Consider the following 23,122-nt stretch of genomic DNA (forward strand, 5'->3'; position numbering starts at 1 on the left):
GCAAGTGAGGGTCCTCAGGCCAGTGACTCCCCAGGAAACCTCCGCTGACTGAGTGCCCCCCCTTAGGCTTGGGAAGGGACCTAAAGGGGGCCACCCCTCTATCTGGGCTGGTGTTAGCTTACCCTGTTCTGTTCTTCAGTCCAGTGGTTCAGATGTTGTGGATCTGGGAGTAGATGAAAACTGGAACCTGGTCCTCCTGCTGTTTTGCTGTGTGACCTTGGGCACGTGTACCACCTCTCTGAGACTCTGCTTCTTTATCCACACAGCTGAGCTGAGGGTTATGGCAGAAGCTGATAAAATGCAAAAGAAGCCATTAATATCGAAGTAGGGAAGGGGGCAAGAAGAGGGTCCCTGTGCCTGTGCTGCATATCCAGAGCCAAGCGAGCTCTCTGATACAGGCCAACAAGGGACGCTGGAGTCGGGAGACGCAAGGCCAGGGAGTCTGCCCTGCAGTCCTCCAGGTCCAGGCAGCTTACAGAGGGACCAGCAGCTGCCCACCTCCTGGGCTGCCAGTGGCCAGCTTGTTCTGTGGTATAGGGACGGGCATGTCCCCGTGCCCTCCCTGGCTGGAGGCTGCAGAAGCAGACCCTGGCCCCACGTCTCAGCGCAGTGGGCGCCACCCCTCTCTCTCCTTTCCTCTAGGAGGCTGATAAACTAATTAGTGCCCACAGCAGGAGTCCTGCAGGGTCAGCCACCAGCCTGGGCTGGCGTTCTCCCAGGAGGTGGCAGGCAGCTGTCTGCCTGGCGCCCTGCAGACCCGCCAACACCGGCTGGGAACCTGCCAGGCTGTTGGTCCCAGCCAGCCTGCTCCCCTCACCACAGGCCTCAGGCTGTTATCCCCTCCTGGTCCTCCCAGCAGCCCTCAGGCAGCCAGCAGACCTGGGTTTGGTTCCTCCCTCCACTCAGAGGAGGGTGGTGGAGGCCTGACCTGTCAGTGACTGGGTCAAGTCGTGAGCAGAGCTGGGATTTGAACCCAGGACTGGCTGGCCATAGAGTCCTGCTCTTAAGAGCAGCCACACAGCTAATGCCATCGACAGGCTGGTCAGCTTGAGAGAGGGAGGTGCTCTGTCTCCAGACGGGAATGGCCAGAAGGACTCTTTCTTGAAACGCACTGTTTTTGCTGTCTCCTGGCTGTCTTGGTGTCTGGTCAGTGGCTTGCACCTGCAGGGCTGCAGGTGACACACCCAGGTGTGAAGACAGGGCACTCCCAGTGGGAGTCAGGGACTGAGGGTGGTGGTGGGAGCTGGGGTCAGTCAGGGCTTAGTGTTTTGTGCTTCGTGCCCTGTGTGGTGCTGGGGGATGGAGATGGCAGCCAGGTGAGGCTTTGATAAACTTTGGCTGAGGGTGCGGGAGGACCCTGCTGGAGAGCTGTCGCTGGGAGGGCATGCCAGGACTCACCAGGACCCCACACTCCTTTCCTGTTCCTTCCATCGCACAGGTCTCATTTCTGGTTCTATGGTTAGTGGGGTTTTCCCCTTCTGAGGAATGAAGGAAGGGAAAGGAGGAAGGATGGGGAGAAGGGGGTCTCTGCTGGAACCTTACTAAGCTCTGACCTTTACTGCACTCTGTGCTGGGTACATGCAGCCTGCAGGTGGCAAATGGGGAGCTGGGGCCACACAGGCAGCTGAGTTCCTGGCCTCCATCCCAGTGGCCCTGCTGGGCTCTGCTGAGCTGTGTAGCTGGCACACCTTGTCTTCTCCTGGGCCAGCAGAGGTGCAGGTGAGCCGAGGCTGGAAGGCTCAGACAGGCATCCCTGGGAGCCAGAGGTGGAAACTCCAGGGCCCCTCGATGGCCAATGCCTACTTCTGCATTCTTTTTTATGGAGGGTCCCTAAAATAAGTGACTTTGAACCCTCCAAACCCTGGTCCCTTGGACTAAGGGAACAGTGCCCATAAGAGGGAAGTCCCCTACTCACTGCCCTTCAGGAATGAGCAGACACGCTGGCTGGTGGAGGGGCTCCCGGGGCCTTGGTGCAGCTCTGCCTTGCTGTCACCTTGGGTGTGTCTTGCCCCCCTTGGACCTCAAGTTTTTTCCTCCGTGAAACGGGAGCAAGTCCTTCCCCCGGAGAATCAAAGGAGAAAAGCAGAGGTGTGGGTGTCTGGCCCAACCCAGCGTGTCCCTTCGGGGGGGCGGGGGAGCTCAGAGCCAAGAGTGTAACATCTCCAATTCAGCAGAGACCATGCTGGGGCTCTGGATACCTGGAGCTCACGCCCAAACCTCCACCCGTGAGGATGCGCCACACGCAGCGGGCGCGGTGCTGGGAGCTTCCTGAGGTCTGAGAGGGCGGGTCGGGCTCCTCCGGTAGGCTCGCGCCCGGGGCCTGATGGCCGCGCCTCAGTCCTGTCTCTCCAGGCAGCCGGGAGCCTCCCACAGCCCACGGGCGTGGACCCTTCGTGGGCACCTTCTGCAGGGAAAGGCAGGCTCAGCCCAGGGCTGGACAGGCGCCGAGGCCCCGGGTGTGCGGGCGGGCCGTGCGCGCGGAGACCCGGCGTCTGGCTGGAACGGGGCGGCCGCGCTGCGGACAGCGGGCACCGGGGCCGGGCGCAGGGGCGCTGGCCGCCCGCTCCCTCCGGGCCTGGAAGAGGCTCCGCTCGCGGCCGGGCCCGGGGCGGCCCAAGGTCGCCGGAGCGAGCGCCGGGCGCGGGGCAGGGGCGGCCCCCCCGCTCGGCCCCCGCGCCCGGCCCCCGCCCGCCGCCGGCCGGCCGCCCCCTCGGCTGCGGCGGGCGGGCGCGCTCGCTCGGCCCGCGCTCCCGCGAGTCGCTCTCCCGCGGCTCCGCGGCGGCGGCCATGGGCGCGGGGCTCCGGGGGCCGGCGGCGGGGCGCGCGCGCGGGCGCGGGGCGCGGGGGCCGGGGCCGCCGCTCACGCCGCCCTGTCTCCCCCAGACCCTCCTCCCCCGCCCCCCCGCAGCTCGGGCCCTGGTCGTGGCGCGGCTGCCGCACGGTGCCCCTCGACGCCCTCCGGACGCGCTGCCTCTGTGACCGGCTCTCCACCTTCGCCATCTTAGCCCAGCTCAGCGCCGACGCGGTGAGACCCGGGCGGGCGGGGCCGGGGCCGGGGCGCGGGGGCTTCCGCCGGGCGGGCGCCGCGGGCGGGCGGAGGCGGGCTGGGGGCGCGCGGGGCGCGCCTGGGCCCCGGGAGGGGGTGGTGGGAGCAGAGCGGGGGCAGTGCGGGGCTGGGCCCCGGGAGTGACTGATGGCGAGTCTCCCCCGCTCCCTGGGGCCTGGAACTCACTCGGAGGGAGCCTGTCCTCGGAGGGGCCGGACTGGCCCCAGGCTCTCGGGCCGGGGGAGGGCAGGGCTTGGCGGAGCCGGGCAGACCCCTTCACTTTGTCAGGGTCCCTTCAGCCGGGGGCGGGTTCCCACCCTGTCTGGGAGCTGGAGAGAGAAACTGCCACCTTTTTCTGAGCCCTTCCCCACCCCCCAGCCCAAATGAAACCTGGTCTGTGCAGGAGGCTGGGTCCCAGGTAGGGGTCCTGGGGTGGCTGGATGCTGAACCTGGCCCAGACCCACAGCCTCCCCGGGAAGGCCCGTCCTCTCAGGGGCCTCCTTTTTGTTCTGAGATTCTTGTGGGGGCTGCCAGTTTCTATGGAAACGGCATCTGGGGCCAGCTTGCTGGCTGGAGCCCTGGGTGCTGAGTCCATCCCGCTGGGGCTGCTGGGCTCTCACCGGGCCCAGGCTGCAATCATTGGTCCCAGGAAGCCCAGCCCAGATCACTGGGCACCGCAAGGATGGAAGGGGCAGGGTGTTTGCTCACTGAGCCCCTTGGCCCAGGCCTGGTGTAGGCAGCAGATACGGAGGGCAGACTAGGGAGGGGGACATGGCTTTCCTGGGTATTTGGGGTGGCTGGTGCTTATGCTCTGGGTGGAACAGCTCTCCCCTCATGGAACCACAGGTTCAATGTGAAAGGTGGCTCCAGACCTCTCTGAGAATGTTCCACCCACCCCTTTCTCCTCTGGGACATGGGTAAGGAAGTCGATGTTGTCAGCCGGCATCCTCCACAGGGTCAGAGCTGGACAGGACCTTAGAGGTCATTGCCACTAAACCCCTCTGATGATAGGCAAGGAAACTGAGGTCTGGAAAGGGGGCCTCTTTGCCCAAGGTTTCAGGGCAAGTCTGGATGGACAGGAATCTGTGGTCTTCGCCCTGATCCAGGTGCACCCTCCCCCATCAGGCTATTCTTGTGAGAGGATGTCCCTGCTGGTCTTGCTGGTTCTGGGAGCAGGTCCCTGGAGGTAGCACCAAGGGCCATCCCTGGGAGCTTCCTGGAAGAGGCGGCTTTCTGCATAGATGGTCATCAGCAATAAAGCAGCAGGCTGCGCTGCACAGGAGAGCAACCAATGGGGCCAAGGGCTTCCTAGGTCCCTTCAGAGGCCAGAGCAAACAGGGCAGGGCCCAGCCATGGGTCCCTGGGTGTAAGGAAGACCCAGGGCAGGGGAGGGCTCTGCAGTGGGATGTGTGCCCCATATCCCCCTCCCCTAGCCCAGGGCCTGGCTCAGAGGTCACTGTTGGTCGAATCTTGAAAAACAAGCTTTTCCCTTACGCATGGTGTCCCTGGACTGGCCTCAGTTTCCTCACCTGTAGAGTGAAGGTGGTCCTTGCTACTCAGGGTGGCAGTGAACAGTAAACCAGCTGGTGGGGAGCTCCTAGAGCAGGGCCTGAACATCCTTAGGCAGCACCTTCCTCCTTCGGGGCGAGGGCTGAGTTCAGGCAGGCCTGGCATGGAGCGTGGGCTCAGTGAGGGTGGTGACGGGTGTGTGGGTGGTTGTGCTTGTGAAACTCTGGGGGTGAAGGGGCTTGATGCCAAGGGGGCCTTTCTAGGAAAAGCCAACCTATGCCAGGTGCCTGCAAGGGTTCGCAGCAAGACCTGGCTGCGCAGGAGAGGGGCGGGCAGATGCAGAGCCTGCTCGGTGAGGGGTGAGAAGCTTTGTTTGGCAGGGGAATCAGCAGCCACATTTAGGGGGCTTGTCAGTGTACAGGGAGATGGGATACAGGCTGTGGGTCGGGCACCCCATCCCCAAACCCCAGAAGAGGCAGCCGAAGCCAAGGGTACAGGAGCTTCCAGTGGCCTCAGAGCCACCCACAAGCCATGGAACTGAGGGCAAGCTGCCTGGCCGCTCTGAGCCTCAGTTCCCTCATCTGTTAGATGGGATCATAGTCAGCCCTCCTCATTCTGTGATGGAGGAGACTGATCTGAGCACAGATAGGCCTGGGGCAGCCCCTGCTGAGGAGGAGGGAGTTGCTGTGCTCCCAGATCACCTGTTCCTCTTAGGGGTAGTTTGAGAGATGTGCAGGAGGAGGAGATTTGGAGTGGGGCCCTGAGAGGTAAGCGGGAGTTCAACAGCCGAGCTTAGTGGGGAGGAGTGATGGTCACCCAGGGAGGGTGAGAAAGTCAAGAAGCAAGTGGGAGACAGGGTGGGGTTTGGACGGCAGGACAAGACAGGGGTGCAGTTGCTGTGGCTAGGCTGGAGTCCAGGAGAGCTTGATTTGCACCCCAAGGACAGTGAGAAGCTAGGTGGCTGGGAGATGAGAGAGGATGTTGGTGGGATCGGGATCCTGGAGAGATCCCAGTAAGAGTGAAGGCAAAGTAGCCCAGCAGCAGGTGGGCTGGCGGCAGAGATGAGCCGAGCCGGGTGGGGAGGGGTGGGGTGCTGCCTGCCTCCGACACGGGCTGGATGGATACGTTGGGCATGGGATTCAGGTCCGGGAGGGCGGAGGCTACAGGCATCCTAGGGTATGAAGTGGCCTGAGGGATTGCAGTCCAGAGCAAGGCCCCAGAGATGACGGTGGAGGCGGGTGCTGCAGTCATACCCCAGGAGCAAGAAAGGGATGAGATCCCAGGCAGGGAGTGGAGTGTAGGGGACAGGACGGAGGAGCCAGCTTCAGATCCCAGCTGTGACGCTGCCAGCTTGCTCTGAGTCACATATGTGAGGGGGACGGTGCCACTTGTCTCAGAGCTGTGGTGGAGGTTGAATGAGGTGAGGTGTTTACAGCACCCGACACAGCCTGGCGGGTAGGAAACCATCTGTAAGCACAATTGTTGGTGTTGCTGTTTCTGTGATAAACTGTGTTATCCATCTGACCAGGGTCAGGGTCAGCGAGTGATCAGGGTTGGGGCTCAGCAAGTGACCAGGGTTGAGGCTCAGTGAGTGACCAGGGTCGAGCTCAGCTAGTGATCAGGGTCTGGGCTCAGTGAGTGACCAGCTCCGGGTTCAGTGCATGACAGGGTCAGGGCCCAGCCTATGCTGTGGTCAGGGCTTATTTGTGAGGGAAGTTGCTAGCAGTGGATGGTGCTGGACAGGCAGAACTGGTGCTGGAGGAAGGAAATCAGTGCAGAGCATTGGGAGAACAGAAGTGGGAGTTTGTGTGGTAGAACTGACCTAACCATGTGAACAAAGAGAAGCCCTGGGTGGGGGGACCCTGAAGAGACTCAGTACAAGGTGATGGGGTAGAGAGACCAGGGGCTGTTCACATTGAGTATTGAGATATCACCTGTGAGGTGGTGATAGCTCAGCTAAGAGAAACCACCCGTGTGAAGGTCAGGGGAAGAGCACTAGGCAGAGGGCCCAGCATGTGCAAAGGGCCTGGAGCAGCTCGAGCTTGCCTGGGGAGCTGGTCTCCGGCACAAGGCCACTTGCTCCTGCCTGCTCTCTGTGTCAGCCTCTCACCCTTGAGGTCTCCAGTCCAGCCCTCCCAATAAAGCCTGGAGTTTCCTGATACCCCTGCACACCCATTCTGTCACCTGTCCCCTCTCTATAGGGTCTAGAACCTGCCAGGCCAGGGCTTTCAGGAGTGACAAATGAGCCAGGCAGAGAGGAGGAGGGAGTAGGCGAGCAGGTGAGCGAGCTGGTGGGTGTGTGGCTGCCAGACCTAATGAGGACAGGTGGAAGCAGATGGCCACAAAAGTTGGAGCTGGAGCGAGCCACGGAGTAGGCATGAACCACTTGGCCACCCGTGACCCATGTGGCTGGCTGTGGACCAGCCCAGTGTCCTAGAAACATTTGCTAGGGTCACCTTGCCCCCCACTGGCCTCCTCCCAGCTGTGGGCCTCAGGGTATCCGTGGGTAAATTATGGGGTAATGGGATTCTGGTCCCTCGGACCCCCACTTTGGAGTCTGAGCTCTTCAGGAGAGCTTTGTGGTGGTGCAGAGTGCATACAGTTGGGGATGGCTGAGGTGCGAGAGGTAATCAGGCTTGCTTGGAGGAGGCTTCCTGGTTGAGCCTGATAGGTGGGCAGCGCTGCCCGCAGTTGTGGCATTCCCCCGAAGGACAGTGGGAGCAGATGTGCCCAGAAGTCACACCCATGCCCCATCCAGGGTGGCCAGGGCCTGAGGCCTCCCAACAGGCTGGGAGCAGCTGTGAGGCCAGCAGGTGCCCAGGCCTCATGGGAGGCCAGGGCTCAGCCTTGTAATGGGCCAGAGGTAGAGGAGACAGGTGTGCTGGAAGGCAGAACCTACTGACCAGAGTGCCTCAGGAGCTCTGCCTGCCCTCCGTATCCTGCTGCTCCCTGCCTGGGGAAGTGGCAGCTAGGACAGCCAATGGGCCCAGAGGGTGGGCCTCCTAGGTTACCCTGAAAGTTCAGGGCCAGCTAAGCCCAGAGCCAGGGGTGCTGGCCGTGGTCCTGAGCCCCCTTCCCTGGGCCCACCAGCAACCTGTGTGCAGACATTTGTGTTGGAGCTGCACCCTGGGCCATGTTCCTACAGATAGAAAGGTGTCAGCTTCTGGGTGGGGGACCCTAGGAAGCCCTTCCACTCCCAGCCATGTGGTGCCCCCCCATCTTTCCCAGAGCCGGGAAGGGCCACAGCAGTCTGCAGTCCCTGAGTGTTTGGGTTCTGGACGCTTCAGGCCTTGATCTCCCGTGTTAGTACACGCTGCCCTGCTGTGTGCCCCCGGCCCTGGGCACTGCAGGACGGTGTGGCCCGTGACGTGGGCTGTAGGTGATGCAGTCACACGGGGTGAGCACGTGGGTGAGCACAAGCCAGGCCCGGGGGGAATGAGAAGGCAGGTCAGCCCAGGGCCTTCAGAGCCAGAGGGACCCGGGGGCGGGGACCCAGGGAGGGCCTCTAGTGGCCTTTTATAAACTACTCTGGCTGTTGCTTGGAGAAGAGCTTGAGGGGGCGAGATAAGGGGGTGGAGGGCAGAGGCCCTGCCGGGGCCCACCTGCATATCTGCCCAGCCCCTGCCCCTCACTCTGTTCTCTCCCCAAATCCCCAGAACATGGAGAAGGTGGTGGTGCCGTCTGTGACGCTCATCGTGGGCTGCGGCGTGTCGTCCCTGACCCTGCTCATGCTGATCATCATTTATGTCTCCGTGTGGAGGTGGTGTCCCCATGGCGCTGGGCTAGGGTGGCCAGGGGTCCTGGGAAGGGCTCCGCCAGGGTCACATCTCATTTCTTCTCCTTCGAGCGCAGCCGTGGGGTGGGGGTGGCCCAGAGCCCCCCTCCTCTCCTTCCCAGCCAGCAGCACCCATCACCTCCACCCCCTCCCCTGCCCACTGCCATCATGGATGGATAGCACCCCCACCTCTACCTCTGCACCCCTCACCCCTCCATCTGCCCCATCCCCCCACCTGTGCCTGATCAGGTTCCTGACTGGCCACTGCTCCAGGGACACTGACGGGAGCGTGGCAGGTGGGGAAACCCAGGCTCAGGCCAGGGAAGGACCTGGATATGCCTTCTTGTTCCTGCCTCATCCTGGGCCCACACTTCCTCCTGCCTTCTGATCACTTTTCATGGCTGGTGCCAGCTGAACCTGCTCCCCAGCTGAACACCCTGCCTCTTGACCACTGGGGTCCTCACAGTCCCCAGGCCCTGGAGCTGTCTGTCCGGTTTGGGCCCATGGATGCAGGCAGTGGGGGGGAGAGGTGTGCCATGAGGACTGCTGTCTGAGCTGGTCACCAGCCTGGGGTGAGGGATGTGTGTGAAGGAGGAGGCACCAGGGGGGTCAGCGTCCAGTGCTCTTCCACCAGGCCCACAGGCCCCGAATCCCCTGTGGACATGCTTTGCCCAGCCCCTCCCCTGAGGTATCAGTTTCTCCAGACTCTGGGGAAGGGGCATGGGGCAGCCACACTGCAGTTCTGAAGTACCCATGGCTTTCCAGGTACCTCCTCCTGAGCTCTGCTGGCCATCACCGCCTTGGTGAGCCACAGCCAGGCCCCATCCTGATGGTCTGTCAGGAAGTGGAGATTTAGCAAGGGAACATGACCCACCCAAGGTCACGTATCACATCAGGCCATGTCATGGCCCCTGAGGCTCTGCCCTGTACCCTCAGCTTGCCTCAGGCTGCTGAGGGAGCTGGGCTGGGAAATGGGAGCAGAAGTGATGGTGGCCTGAACTTTGTGTCCTTCCTCTAATTTTGGCCACAGCCTTGAGCAGTGGGTGCTATTACTCATAACCCATCTCACAGAGGGAGAGACTGAGGCACAGACAGGTTGGATCACTTGCCCAGGGTTACACAGCCACTGTAGGCATGGGCTCCACATCCCCCACTAGGAGCCACTCCACCTTCTTGCCTCAAAATCAGGATCAGACAGGGTGGGGATGAGGGAATAGGGGTGCTGCCCGGGTGAAAACTGGGAGCAGGCAGACAGATCCTAAGAGTGAGCTGTTCTGAGGGATGGAGTGACAGGGAGGAAATCCTCCATGACAAAGAGAAGCATTTTTAAGGATGAGCCATCTGCAGCCAGAGAGGGCAGCTGTGCTCATGGCTCCCCACAGCTCTCCCTGACACCAGACTGTGCTGGAATTTAGTATGTGGTACAGTGGAAGTGGTGGTGGTGGTGGTGGTGGTGATGGTCATGGTGGTGGGTGTGGCAGTTATGATGGTGGTGGTGGGTATGGTGGTGATGGTAGTGATAGTGATGGCGGTGGTGGTGATGGTGGTGGGAGTGATGGTGGTCACAGTTGTGGTCATGGTGGTTGTGGTCATGGTGGTGGGAATGATCGTAGTTGTGGAGGTGGGAGTGAGGGTGGGGGTGGTGATGTTGGGGGTGATGGTTGTGGTGGTGATGGGGGTGATGGGGATGGTGGTGATGGTGATGGTGGGGTGATGGTGGTGGTGATGGTGGTGATGGTGATGATGGGAGTGGGAGTGATGGTGGTGGTGGTGATGGTGGTGATGGTGATGATGGGAGTGGGAGTGATGGTGGTGGTGACGGTGGTGGTCGGGGAGGTGACGGTAATGGTAGCAGCAGCGTTTGTAGGAAGGAAGTGACGCCTGGTCTTGGTGCAGCTACGGGACCTCAGTTCTCGCGACATGAGGCCCTGTTGGGCACTGACCACAGGCTCCCATCCTCTCCCGCAGGTACATCCGCTCGGAGCGGTCCGTCATCCTCATCAACTTCTGCCTGTCCATCATCTCCTCCAACGCCCTCATCCTCATCGGGCAGACCCAGACTCGCAACAAGGTAGGTGGCCTCGGCTCTGCCACGCACACCCCAGTGTCCCCAGATGGGATAGGTGATGCGGTGACAGTAGGTAATGGAAGCTTAGGGAGGAGGGGACCAGAGCCATTTGGAGTCCTTACTTGTCCTCTGGCCACGGCAGCTATGTGGCTCAGGCCCGGGGGGTGGGGAGTCGATGTCACCTGGCCAGGATGGGCATGGAGACCTGGTGTCCAGAGTCTCCAGCTGGTCAGGTGCTTTGTGATGAGCCAGCCCAAGCCCTGTCCCCAGTTCACTGCTGGGCATCAGGCTCTGTCTGAGCTTGTGTGTGCTTTGTCCTGTGGCCCTGGGTTACCTGCCCTCCCTGGGCCTTGGGGTCACCACCTACTGAACAGATGGGTTTGGACCGGGGATCTTGAGTGGGCACCTGGCCAGCGTTTGGTGCATCTGCAAATGGGTGGGGGAGGAAAACAGGGTGGGAGGGGCAGTTTGTGGGCAGGGTCCTGCAGTCACCCCCCAGGGGGCTTAGGAGCTCCACAGCCCACCTCAGGGCGGTTGACCAGGCGACCCCTCCATGACTTCCTGCCTGGGGATTTGACCTGGTCACCGATGTGGTCCCTGGCCACCCAGGCGGGTGTGGGCCTGGGAATGAGGCCCAGCCCTGCCTCCCACCCGCACACCTGCCCGCCCAGGTGGCCTGCACACTGGTGGCCGCCTTCCTGCACTTCTTCTTCCTGTCATCCTTCTGCTGGGTGCTCACCGAGGCCTGGCAGTCCTACCTGGCCGTGACAGGCCGCCTCCGAAACCGCCTCATTCGCAAGCGCTTCCTCTGTGTGGGTTGGGGTGAGTAACCAGTCCCCTCCCCCCAGCTTCCCCGGTCCCAGTGCTCCCCCAAATGGACCCCTTCCAGACATCCACCCTGCCGTAGAATCGTCAGGTAAATTACTAACACCAAGTCAAACTTGAATTTCAGGTAATAAATAACTTTTTGGCATAAGTATGTCCCATTCAATATTTGAAACATACTTACACCAAAAAATGATTCCTTTTACGTCTGACACTCAAACGTGACTAGGTGTCCTGTGTTGGTAATCTGGCAGCCCTGCCCCCTAGTGCTGCAGGCCCTCATCCCTGTCCACTCCTGTCCCGTCTCTCACATGCTTAGTGTCACCCTCTGCTCAGAGGTTTCCGTCACAGTCCTGGCGCCCTGCTCTCCGCCGGCACAGCTTAGATGGCAGGGGACCCACTCCCTCTTTCTGGTCCTTTTCCAGGGCTCCCTGCGCTGGTCGTGGCCATTTCCGTGGGATTTACCAAGGCCAGAGGGTACAGCACCATGAACTAGTGAGTCGGGGCAGGGTGGGGATGTGCGCAAGGCCACACAGCACCCCCAGGCCCTCCCACTGCCCTAGAAGGCAATGGCTGGCTGGACCCCCATCTCACAAATGAGAATGCCAAGACTAAGAGAGAGTGAGGGCCCCAGGAGCTGGAGGCCTTCCATCAGCCAGCTCCTCCCCAGCAGTGGGCAGCAGGATCGAGAGAAATAGTGCTGGAGCAATTGGGGCCTCCTGCCTCCTCCTTGAACAGGTCCATTAGCCTCTCTGACCCCAGTTTCACCATCTGGTGGGGCGTCCACCCCTGCACCAGTGGGACTGTAGGGAGGCCCTAGATAGGACAGAGTAGGCAGTGGGGGGCCTGTTTCACAGAAGATGTCATTGAGGTCCTGAAGAATCAGCTGGGTGAGGTCCAGGGGCCTTGAAAGCCAAGTCAGGAAGCTTGGGATTACTCTAGAACCAGTGTGGCTTCCCAGGGTGGGGGGATAGGAACTGAGGCCTGCAGGGGCCATGGCTGCAGGGATGGGAAAGAAGAGAACGGCAAGAGGCAGGAGGAGCCCAGGGGGACAGAATGTGGCCGGTCCCTGGAACAAAGCCCCATCTGGGCAGTGGGGGGCATTGGACATGAATGAGGACCCAGTAACTGGAAGCTCCAGTGGGGTAAGTGCTGAGAGGAAGGAAAACCCAGCTTGCTGGGGTCAGGGGTGGATCAGGAGAAGATGGGGACATTGAAGTGGGATTCTGAAGGATGAAGAGGAGTTTGTTTGACAGACAGCATAGGGCAGAGTGCTTAGAGCAGAGGAAAAAGCACATGAAAAATACAGTGCCTTCCCTGAGCTCCAGGCTCCTGTGCACCACATTGGATGATATCCAGGAGCTTTGGGGAAATGAGCTCATGACAGTGTGGGGTGAGGAAGGGCCAGGCCAGATGTGCAGGCAATGGCCAGGTGCTGAGGCTCTGCGGCTGCATTAAGTGAGCAGGCAGAGGGTCCGGTAGGGACCCAGCCCAGCATTTGGGCATCATGTCAGAAAGGAGAGTCTGCGTGTGAGATTAGGGAGGGTCAAGGAGATGGGAGAGGTGATAGGTGGGGGAAGGGAGTCAGTCAGGGCACGTGGCCCTCTGCTGTGTGCCCCTGCTCTGGGCCTGCTCCTCCATTCGTAAACTGGGAGATTATGGTGCCACCTGGGGCTTCCAAGGGCGCTGAAGCTAGAGAATGAGTGTGAGTCCTTCATTCAGGGGGCCCGTCAGCCTTGCTGGGTTCCTCCTGCCCCTCTCAGCATTTCAAGTGTCCCCCCTGGGAAGCTGTGGTGTCCCCCCTGTGACAGCGCAGGGCCCAGGCCTGGTGGATAAGCAGCCTGTCTCCCTCCCCAGCTGCTGGCTCTCCCTGGAGGGGGGACTGCTGTATGCCTTCGTGGGACCAGCTGCCGCCGTTGTGCTGGTACGGATCCCGCCCCATGGTCCCAGGCTCAGGCCTTGGACTGCGCATGCTGCTCTCCGTCACTGGGGAGTAGGCCTTGTCCACAATCCCCTGCCCTGCCCTTGGGCTGCTGGGGGTGCAGAGCCTGGGCTAGGATAACCGTTTTTCACTTCTGTGATCAGTTTGCCCAGTTCTCGGGGACCAGCTCCTTTATTCCTGAAGGTATGGGCAGGGAGAGGCTGCATGCCAGGCCTGCCAATGCAGCGATTCCATGGCAGGCTGTTAAGGGCAGGCACCCAGGAGGGGTGGGAAGGGTGGGTGGTGGAAGCAGGAGCCTCTTCCCACCCATGTCCCTTCTCAGGATGCATCTGGAGGGGAGGGGCTGATCCTGACCCACTGTGGAACCCCTGCCCCAGGGTCCCTCTGGACATGGGGACATGTAGGTAAAAGGCTGGACAGGTTGGTGGCAGCAGGTGTCTTGCCCTCCTGTCCTGGCCATGGCAGGAAGGAGGTCACCCAGGAGAGTCACCTCCATCCAGCCAGACTACAGGGCATTTGGTGGCCATGCCTGGGACCTTCTGTTCACAGGATGGTGGAAGACAGGGCCTGGGCACCCACTGAATGTGGATCAGCCTCCCCAGACCTCTGGGCCCAGGGGCCCAGGTCCAGAGATCTACGGAGGCCGAGGGTCCCCAGGCCACAGGAACTCAGCCAGGGTCAGGCAACCTCTCTGCAGGATGGGAGCAGAGAGGAAGGCATTCAGGGGAAGCATGTGAGCTGGGACCTCCACCCTCCACCAGCAAGAGACCAGGGGAGAAGGGAGACCCAGGAGCTCCAAGGCCATGGAGGTGTCTGAGGGGGGCGCCCTGGGGACACTTTCGTAGTCTCAGGTAGATAAGCAGCAGCATGAGAGACTTTCTAGGGGGCAGGTGCCAGCCCTGGGCAGTCAGGGAGACGCCTGGTGGCTGGGGTGGTCCTGAACTGAGGTCTGTGACGAGCTCCCAGGCAGAGTGCAGGAGCAGCATGGCCCCAGGCAGAGGCAGACCGAGGCCTTGGGTGGGGATGAGGTCCCCATCGTAGGTGGGCTACGAAAGCAGGGATGCTGAGAGGTGGAGAAGCACAGGGCAAGTCTGGGCATGGTGACAGCTGGACTGGAGGTCACTGAAGGTACCTTCTGTGCTCTGAGCAAGGCAAGTGCCCTGGCAGTGCAGGGGGCAGGCCTGCTCCCATGCTCACCCGGTCAGCCCCACTCACCCCCACTTCCCACACTGCAACCGGTCATGGTGATGGCAGGTAGGCCTCTGGGCTGATTAGCTCAGCCCACCCCCAGCCCCAGCCCAGGGCGCCCACCCCACCCCGCTTGTGGGAAGACTTTCGTCTCCTGAGCCCCAGCTGGGTCAGCCTTTCCTTCCTCATGTCCACCCCACCTGACAGGGCTCCCAGGTCGTGGCAGAACGTGTCAGGTGGGAGGCTCGAGCTTCAATGCCCAACCCAGTCGGGCGGGAGGGTCCGTGAGGCAGGGAGGGCCCCACCTAACAGCAGGAGGAGACAGCGGGGTGAAGGGGGCACAAGTAGGGGCCAGGTTGGCAGAGTACACTCTGGTGGCTTTGCCTCTTCCTGGAGCTCCGTCCCCTGACTGGGGTGTGGGGAGCACAGCCATGGGCAGAGCATACGTTAGGTCCCCGTGTGGAGCCGGTGCCGCGCTGACCTATGCACACGCAGACACCCCACACCCCACCTCTGCCTGCAGGTGAACATGGCCATCGGGATCCTGGTATTCAACAAGCTTGTGTCCAAGGACGGCATCACAGACAAGAAGCTGAAAGAGCGGGCAGGGTAGGACCCTGAGCTCCAGCACAGCTGGGGAAATTGAGGCACAGCAGTCTGTGCAGGCCCACAGCCAACCCCTGCCTTGCTCTGGCCCATTTTCTCCATCAGGCCTATGACAGGGTGGGGGTCCTATAAGGTCCTAAAAAATAGTGAAACTGATTGCTTTTGGAGACCTCACCTTTGCCAGGCCTCCCCTTCCCCATCTTGGGGTTGGGTGTCCATCCTGTAGTGCCCTTGGGAGAAAGGGGCAGTGGATGGGCCCGGATGTCCTCCTACCTGGGAAACAAGCCCAGAGAGGGTGGTGCCTGGCCAGAGGGCACACAGCACTGCAGGTGGCCATGCCCAACAGTGGGGGAGAGTGTGCTTGGGAGGGTGCTGCCCCTCCAGTCTGCCAGGGAACAGGACCCCCAAGTCCTGGGAGCTCCAGGGCACGGAAGCACGGTCATGGCCAGGGCCAATAGCAGGCCGGGACAGGCCCCCTCTCTGTCCTGCCCCAGCCCTCTGAGCCCTTCTCACCTTGCCTGTATCTGCTCTCTGCCCCTCACTCTGGCTGGTGTCTATGTCGGAGACCCATCCCCTCTCCCCCTCCACTCCATGCTATTCTTGTTTGGTCTGTCTGTCTCCTCTCTTCCTCTTTCTCCCTCTTCCTGCTCCTCCTGCTCTCCCTGGTGAACAAAATCTTCAGGAAACCAACCCCTTGGGTCCCTGGTGTGTTCTGGTCCTGGTTAGGAACCTGCCTTTGGGGAAGCCTGTGACCCTGTAGTGCCTCACTCCAGCCAGGGAGCCTGGCCTCATGGTCTGCGGCCTGGGAAGGGGAGGCTGGCAGGCCTGCTCAGGCCCATCGCCACAGCACAGCCACTCACACGTGCCCCCCGGATAGCACCACACAGCAAGGAGGCCACAAGGCTGCACACCGCCTGGCTGAGGAACTCGAACACGCCCACCCTGTGCAGGGCACTGTCTGTTGGCGTCCTGCAGCCAGTCTTCAGGCAGGCTCTGTCATGTTCCCATCTTGCAGCTGAGCAGACTGAGACTCAGGCAGGGTGAGTGGCGAGTGGAGCGGGACTGGAGCCCAGTCAGGTGGATGCTAGAGCCCAGCATGTCTGACAGCTGCCTGCCTTTTGAGGCCCTTCCCCCTGTGCACTGGGTGCTAGGCTTGGGAGCACTCCAGACTTGCCACAGGCTGTGCAGAGGAGGCAGCCTGCACACCCCTGCGTCCACTCACACACGGTCAGGGCACACCCACAGGGTCGTCACCCAAGTAGCTCTCAGACACCCCATCAGATGGATCCCTTGCTTCCAAGCTGGAGCAGCACATAGACCAGACATGGGGGGACCAGAAGAAGGTAGCAGTAGCCTCCATCCAAGAGTTCTGCTTTTGTGCAATTGTGGGTGGATAACTGAACACCTATGCACAGAGGAACCAGCCATGCCCTCCCGCTCCCAGGCTCTGGGTGTGTCAGGTGGAAAAAGGCCCCAAAGACACCTCTCCTCCCCTGCCCCCCAGGACCTCATCCCCATTGCCCCTCAGACCCATTCTTACTGTCCCCCCAGGACCCCACCCCCACAGAGCCCTGTCCCTTTGTCCCCACAGTATCCTATCCCTACTCCCTCCCAGGACCTCATCCCCACAAGACCCCTTTCCCGCATCCTCTGGGACCCATCCCCACTGCCCCCCAGACCCCATCCTTTTTATCCCTCAGTCCTCCAGTCCCAGGACCCTGTCCCTCTGCCTCCCCAGGACCCCATCCCCCTATCCTCATAGAACTCTGTGCTTCTGCTCACCCAGGACCCTGTCCCCACTCCAGGAGGCTTGGGCTGCACTGCTCTCCAATTGGTTTCTGCAAGAACCATGTCTGCTCTGTTTCAGCCTTCTATTCCACTTGTAGTCAGCTGCTCCATGCTTCCCTGGGGCGCACCCCCACATGTGCCAAGTGCACCTCCAAAGCCACCAGTAATACTGTGTTAGTGCCTCGCAGTGCCCACCTGCCCCACCAGGCTCTGCTCTCTTCTGAGTCACATTTTTATTATTTTAAGCTTTTCTTATCATTTCTGCCGCTCGCTGGGGTTCTAGGCAGTCCCTGCCTGCCCTCCCCCACCACCACCACCACCATCCCCTCCCCTCTCCCCAGGCCTCGTGAGCCAGAGAGACCAGAGAGCAGGATTCCCCTTGGGCAGAGTAGCTGTGTACAGGGTGGCCGTGGGTGTGCTGTGCCTGGGCCAGTATGTGCGTACATGCGTTGAAGTGTGTGACCGTATGTGAACATGACAGGCAGTCATGGCAGTGGAAGTGGGTGGGCAGGCTCAGGGCCAGCAGGCTGGTTTACTGTGCCCTGCACCACCAAGGGCTATGAGCAGGGAAGACGGCATGGGCCTGCTAAATCTGGAGGGAGTGTGGCTCAGTTGACCAGGCACACACGTCCCTACCGTTGGACTCTCCTGTGGTCACTCCCTGAGCTGCACGCTGGGACCCAGGATGTGATGAGCCCCTGCAGAGGGCAGTGCTGGCTCGGCTGGGGAAGTGGAGCAGGCGTGGTCACAGTGCAGGGCACGGGTCTGGGTGGGCCAGAAGCCTCTTAAGGCGCAGGGCTTGAGGGAGAGGGCTGCTCCTTCATGCCTGACCCACAGTGGCAAGCGTAGGCCACACTTGGGGATACACTGCCCTTTGGGTTCAGGCACAGCCCTCTTTCTGTTTCACACGCCAATCTCCATGGAGGGCAGCACCTCACCCTGAGATGCGGGGAACGATACCAAAAGCCTGGGGGGCCGTGACCTGTGAGGTCACACAGCTAGTGGCCCTCCCAGTACCAGTCCACCCTGACTGCAAAGGGGGTGGATGGGGTGACTGCCCGAGGGCCTCTCTCCCTGGCTCCTCTCCGCTGATCACGCTGGAACTTGCTGCTCCACGAGGCCTCTGCAGAGGCTACGGGAATTAGTGGTTTCAGGTCCCCAAGCTCAGCCACCTGCCAGCACAGGAGCAGCAGCGATGACTGTGAGGCCTTGGGCCGAGGAAAGAGGGTGAGGAGTTGGGCAGTGCTTTTCCCAACGTGAGGGCAGGGCACATCCAGGGGTCCTGGCCAGGGAAGATCTGCTTTGAACTGAGGAAAGAGACTACTGGGCCCTGCCCACCAGGATGGGGAAGCTGAGGCCCAGAGCCAGGAAGGGGCAAAGACATCACCAGCTGTGTGTGTCTTCACAGAGGGCCCACTTGTTCAGGCTCTGTGCCAGGTGCAGCCACAGCAGGCGTGGGAGGAGGCACAGGCTGGTCATCCCAGGAGGAGGGAATGCCTGTGGGTGCAGCCCCAGCAGGGGCCCGCCAGCCTGCTGCTCCCCCATGTGCTCGTTAGCCAAGGACCTCCATGGGTTTGGGTCTTGTGCCGTGGTCAGGGCTGCTGTTTGAGAAGGGCCCATGGGAGGGGGTCCTGCAAGGAGACGCCAAGGTTGTCTAGGGAGGGGAGGGGAAGACTGGGATCCATGACGTCCAGTCCTGGAGCGCATGCTGTGCCTGGACAGGAGGGGCAGACAGTAGAGGACCCCTGGCTCTGGCCTGAACCACCAGGTGGGTGGCCAAGGAGCTGTCCTTGAGCTGGGAAGGCCTTGGGTCGGGGCAGGACCAGGAGCTCCATCCTGGAGAAGAAACGGGACTAGGCCTGGGATTGGGGACCTTGGTCTTAGCGACTGGCCGGGGGGTGGAAGAGAATGAGGAAGAGGGGGTAAAGGAGGGCCACGGGGGACCAGGAGGCAGGCGTGGCCACTGTGCCGTCTCAGGGAGGCCTGGAGGTGAGTACGGACATGCCCCAGCCTTTGCAGTTGGTCCCCTTGCAGGTCCTGGGCCGTAGGGCAGAGTGTGCAACCTGGGAGAGGTCCTGCCCCTGACCCCCTGGCCCCCAAGGCCCACTGGTTTGGGGGACCTTGTCCCGGCTGGACCCCAGGCCCTCTCAGCCTCTCTCCCCCCAGCCCTGAGTCCCCAGTTCCTTCCTGGTGGCCCTGCCCTAGATCCCTCTTCTAATCTCCTGCCCCACCTGCTCTGCTTGTCCTGTGAGGGAGGAGGGAGCAAGGGGTCGAGGCCAGGTCCCTTTGTGATTGTGACAGTGCCCCCAGCAACCCCTCAAAATCCCTGCAGGCAGTCACTCACCCATGAGGGCAGAGCTCACCCTGGTTGGGTCCTCAGGCCGCAGTGGCCCTGAGAGGCATAATAGTGACCAGGATGGGCCATGTTTCCTAAGCACTAGTTGCATGCCAGGTGCCCTGCTAACACTTTCTGTACTCACAACAGCCCCTTGAGGTGGCATAGTGTCCCCACTGCATGATCCAGGAGACAGGCTCAGAGTGGGCACACAAGTAGCCTGTAATGTTGCAGGGAGGGGCCTGGGCAAGGAGGGCAATGACTAAAGGGGCTGTGCTCCTGGAGGACTCCCTGGATGAGGAGCTGAGGGCTGTGGGGCAGAGGCAGCCCCTTCCCTGGGACGGACAGAGAAGGGCTCACCAAGAGGAGGAAGCGCCTGTCCGCCTGTTCCTGTCTGTCTCTGCCCCTACCTGCCTGGCCTTGTCTGTCCTGTCATCTCCTCTCCCAGATTCTCTCCTCTCTCCCTCCCTCTCTGTCCAGAGCTCAGAGGCCTGACCAAGCACCCTTCCTTGTGGCTTCCTGGACAGTCAGGAAGCCAGGTGTCCCAGAGAGCTCCCTCCCTCACTGGGCACCAACCTCCTGAGTCCCCGGCTCCCCTGGGAGCCCTTATTGCTGGCAGAACTCGGCCCGATTGGTCAGGGAAAGGGTCCCTACAGATGACAGGGAGGGGTGATGAGCCCCTGGAAGAGCAGACACAGCCCAGGTATGGGAGGCCCAGACCCGGGGAGGGAGATGGGGGCTGAGGCCAGGCGCGGGCCTGGGTGCCCCTCCCAGGTGTGGCCTGGGCTTCAGGCCAGGCAGCCGTGACGTGGCGCTGTCTGCAGGGCCTCGCTGTGGAGCTCCTGCGTGGTGCTGCCGCTGCTGGCGCTGACCTGGATGTCGGCCGTGCTCGCCGTTACCGACCGCCGCTCCACCCTCTTCCAGATCCTCTTTGCCGTCTTTGACTCGCTGGAGGGTTTCGTCATAGTGATGGTGCACTGCATCCTACGGAGAGAGGTGGGCGCGGTGGGCACGGTGGTGCCAGCAAGAGCGGGCCCCCTCTGTCAGCCCTGGGGGCCCGCAGGTACCCCAGGCTGCTGAGCAGTCAGCCTGGCCCTGGAACTAAGACATTCCTGTGCCCCGAGCTGGCTCAGTCCCCGGGTGCGGGGGTGGGCAGGTACTCTGTCCTCCTGGGGCCCATGGGAGCCACCAGAGATGTGAGCAGATTTCATGGCATCTGAGACTCCTATTCTGGCATTTTCTGCATCTCTTCAGAGGTAGCTAGAGAAGGTTTTCACCCAGTGACATCCCAATTGCCACCTGACTGGTAGCAACGGTTAAGGTGATGTCCCCATTCTTGGAATAGTTGAAATGTGAAAAAACATGCTTCGTGACATTGATGGACTCTGTGCTTCTTCAAGGTCTCGTGGAGAGCAGTGAGGCCTGGCACAGGGTCTTATGAGAGCATTGACGGCAGGGCACCAAGTCCCAGGACCAGGACGTCAGCGGGGGCTGAAGGGGCGGGAGTGGGCAGGCAGATTACGCTCCCCCTTGGGACCCCCTCGAAGGATGGCAGAGGGACTTGTTAAAGCACACAGATGTGAACGGATAAAGAAAGGGAGAGGAGGCAACAGTGACAAAACCTGGGAGGCTGGGAAGCAGAACTCAGCCCAGCTCGAAGCTGCAGCAGGAGACACGGGAGCTGCCGGCTCACGCCACTGAGACCCAGAGAGCTTCAGGCGGTGGGGCCACCAGGGCCCTCTGGATGCCTAGGGAAGGCCAGGAGTGGGGCTGCTCTTTCTCTGTTTAGGGAGCAGCTTTGATCCCCCCTGAACTGGCAGCCCCTCCTGGAACTTCACTGTCTGGGGTTGCACACAGGCCTGGAGGCACCTGTGCAGCTGAAGATACAGATGCTGTACTGAGAACGTATGTGGGAAAACGTGTGCCGACCTCGGTCACCCTGCCAGCCGAGGCCCCTCACAAGCTCATAATACAGCCTGGGGAGATGTGGACCCCCCCTCCTCAGGCTCCAACCACAGGGAAAAGCAAGAGGATGAAGACCTGAAGTTTCTGCCATCAAAGTGGCTCCAGTGGGTCCTGAAACCCAAGGACCTGAAGACAGCTTGCAACGGAAAGCCACAGATCCACCTAGTGGGCCACAGAGACGGCCCAGTGGAAAGAAACATCACAGACCCCACAGTGACATCCTCAGAGAGGAAAGGCCCACATGTGCCACATCCTGATCCCAGCTGGCTCATACCCTTGATCTCACAACAGTCCCTTCTGCAGACTGGCAGCTGGGAGCATTGCCTCAGATGATATCAGCCCAGGTGGTCACACACCGACCAGGCTGTAAGGCCATGCTCATGGCCCTCGGTGGCTTGACTTGTGTACAACAAGAACAGTAAGCCATGAAAAGGAACATCACAGAACAGAAAGAGAGCTCGTAGGAATTAAAAACATGAGAGCAGGAACTGAGAAGTTGTGGCCAGTTCCTCAAGGCTGTGGCCCACCAAGGAGAAGGAGGAAATTGGAAAACGATTAGAAGGTGACTGTCCCCTTCTGAAGAGTATGGCCAGTGTGGGTCACATCCCCTTGGATGGATCATACGACTGTCCTCCGGAGCAGGAGCCTTACCCCCCACAGACATATGGTCTTGCCAAAGACACTTGTGGACACTCAGGCTGGGTATCTCCCGAGTCAGTGAGGGCCAGGAGGCCGTGGTGTGAAGGACAGGTCTGGACACCAGGTGACCCTCCTCAGCCTGAGGGCAGGTCTGACCAGAAGGACCCACAGCTTGTGCTCAGGGGCCCAGAATGCCACGTTTAGAGTTCTCACCACAAAGGGCACAGAGCCTCTCAGACAGGCGGAGGCTGCGCCCAGGCTCTGGGCCTGTGTGAATCAACTTCCCTCTGGGCACCACACCAGAGGTCTAGCCCTTGTTGGGCAGGAGCTGTCACTGACCGCCTGTGCTCTCCCTCTCCAGGTCCAGGATGCTGTGAAGTGCCGAGTGGTGGATCGCCAGGAAGAGGGCAACGGGGATTCAGGGGGCTCCTTCCAGAACGGCCACGCCCAGCTCATGGTAGGGCTCGGAGCTGGGGGCCCAGGCTGCCTGAGCTCTCTAGACCTCAAAACCCCTCCAGGAGGAACTCTGAGCCCAGATTGAGGTTGAGGAAACGGGCTCCCCAGGGCAAAATCTCTGGTCTAGGGTTTGGGGATGGGCAGGTAGAGTTGATGAGAGTCTGGGTGGGGCTGGTATCCAGCCCGTGTCCACCCCCTAGTACCAGCAGTGTGCTTTGGTCAGACACCACCCTATGGGTGTCCCGGCCCTTGTCTCAGCCTTGTCCTCTTCGGCTTCTCCCTTGTCCACTCACCCCCCACCCTGCTGTGGTTCTGTCCTCAGCCAGATCCCCTTAGGCCTGACCTTAGATCCTCCAGCCCCAGATGCCGTCCTGCACACCCCGCCGTCTCCTGCTGCTCACCTTGCAGGTGTTCACTGAGACGCCACCTTCTCTAGGGAGCTCTCCCTGACTCCCCGTCAGATTGCCTGTTCCGGCCCCAGCAGTGCCCTAGGTGAATTCTCTACACTGTCATTTCAAGGTTGCTGCCCACCAGTGCACACCCGGTAGGCAGTGAGCTTAGCAGGCAGGAGGTGCTCATTCGGTCTTTGGGGTGCTTGGCCACCTTGTGGTGGTGGTTAGGGTCACAGGCAGGGCCTCAGCAGATGCTGGCCGCAGCCTGGGTAGGCTACTGGCCTTCTTTGGGGTAAGGGCGGAGCCTGAGGTGGAGGAGTCCCGGTCCTCGACCCCTGACACTGCTCCTGGCCTGACCTCTGACCTCAGACTTTGTGGTCTTCCTGCTAACCTGGCCTCTGCATTTTCAGGGAAAGAACTTGCAGGTTTGAGATTAAGGGTCCTTACCCCCACTGGAGGCCACACATCAGCCTGGGGGTGGCCCCAGTCGGATTCCCCAGCTCCTAGTTTGGGGTGGGGCAGGTGCTGTAAATGGTAGGGACCATGGCCACTGCTCAAAGGGCAGCTGGTGCCCTTCCCAGCACTGGA

General features: G+C 61.2%; 1 protein-coding gene across 5 annotated transcripts in view; it reads left to right on the forward strand.

Annotated features, from left to right (window-relative positions):
* ADGRB1 (adhesion G protein-coupled receptor B1) overlaps positions 1–23,122 on the forward strand; it is a 59,371-nt gene that overhangs the window by 30,457 nt on the left and 5,792 nt on the right. For 2 of the 5 annotated variants that reach the window (XM_081117049.1, XM_081117051.1), the window contains exons 1-10: positions 2,142–2,273; positions 2,884–3,025; positions 8,212–8,315; positions 10,299–10,401; positions 11,070–11,220; positions 11,649–11,718; positions 13,081–13,147; positions 14,877–14,962; positions 19,907–20,078; positions 22,048–22,143. In XM_081117049.1, the coding sequence (XP_080973175.1) occupies positions 8,215–8,315; positions 10,299–10,401; positions 11,070–11,220; positions 11,649–11,718; positions 13,081–13,147; positions 14,877–14,962; positions 19,907–20,078; positions 22,048–22,143 (846 nt within the window). In that variant the 5' untranslated portion in view covers positions 2,142–2,273; positions 2,884–3,025; positions 8,212–8,214. Of the gene's footprint in view, positions 1–2,141; positions 2,417–2,883; positions 3,026–8,211; positions 8,316–10,298; positions 10,402–11,069; positions 11,221–11,648; positions 11,719–13,080; positions 13,148–14,876; positions 14,963–19,906; positions 20,079–22,047; positions 22,144–23,122 lie in introns of those variants that run through there. The other 3 variants (XM_081117050.1, XM_081117052.1, XM_081117053.1) reach the window with 3 other exon arrangements.

This window comes from Miniopterus schreibersii (genome assembly GCF_964146895.1).
Source record: "Miniopterus schreibersii genome assembly, chromosome: 17".
Taxonomy (NCBI): domain Eukaryota; kingdom Metazoa; phylum Chordata; class Mammalia; order Chiroptera; family Miniopteridae; genus Miniopterus; species Miniopterus schreibersii.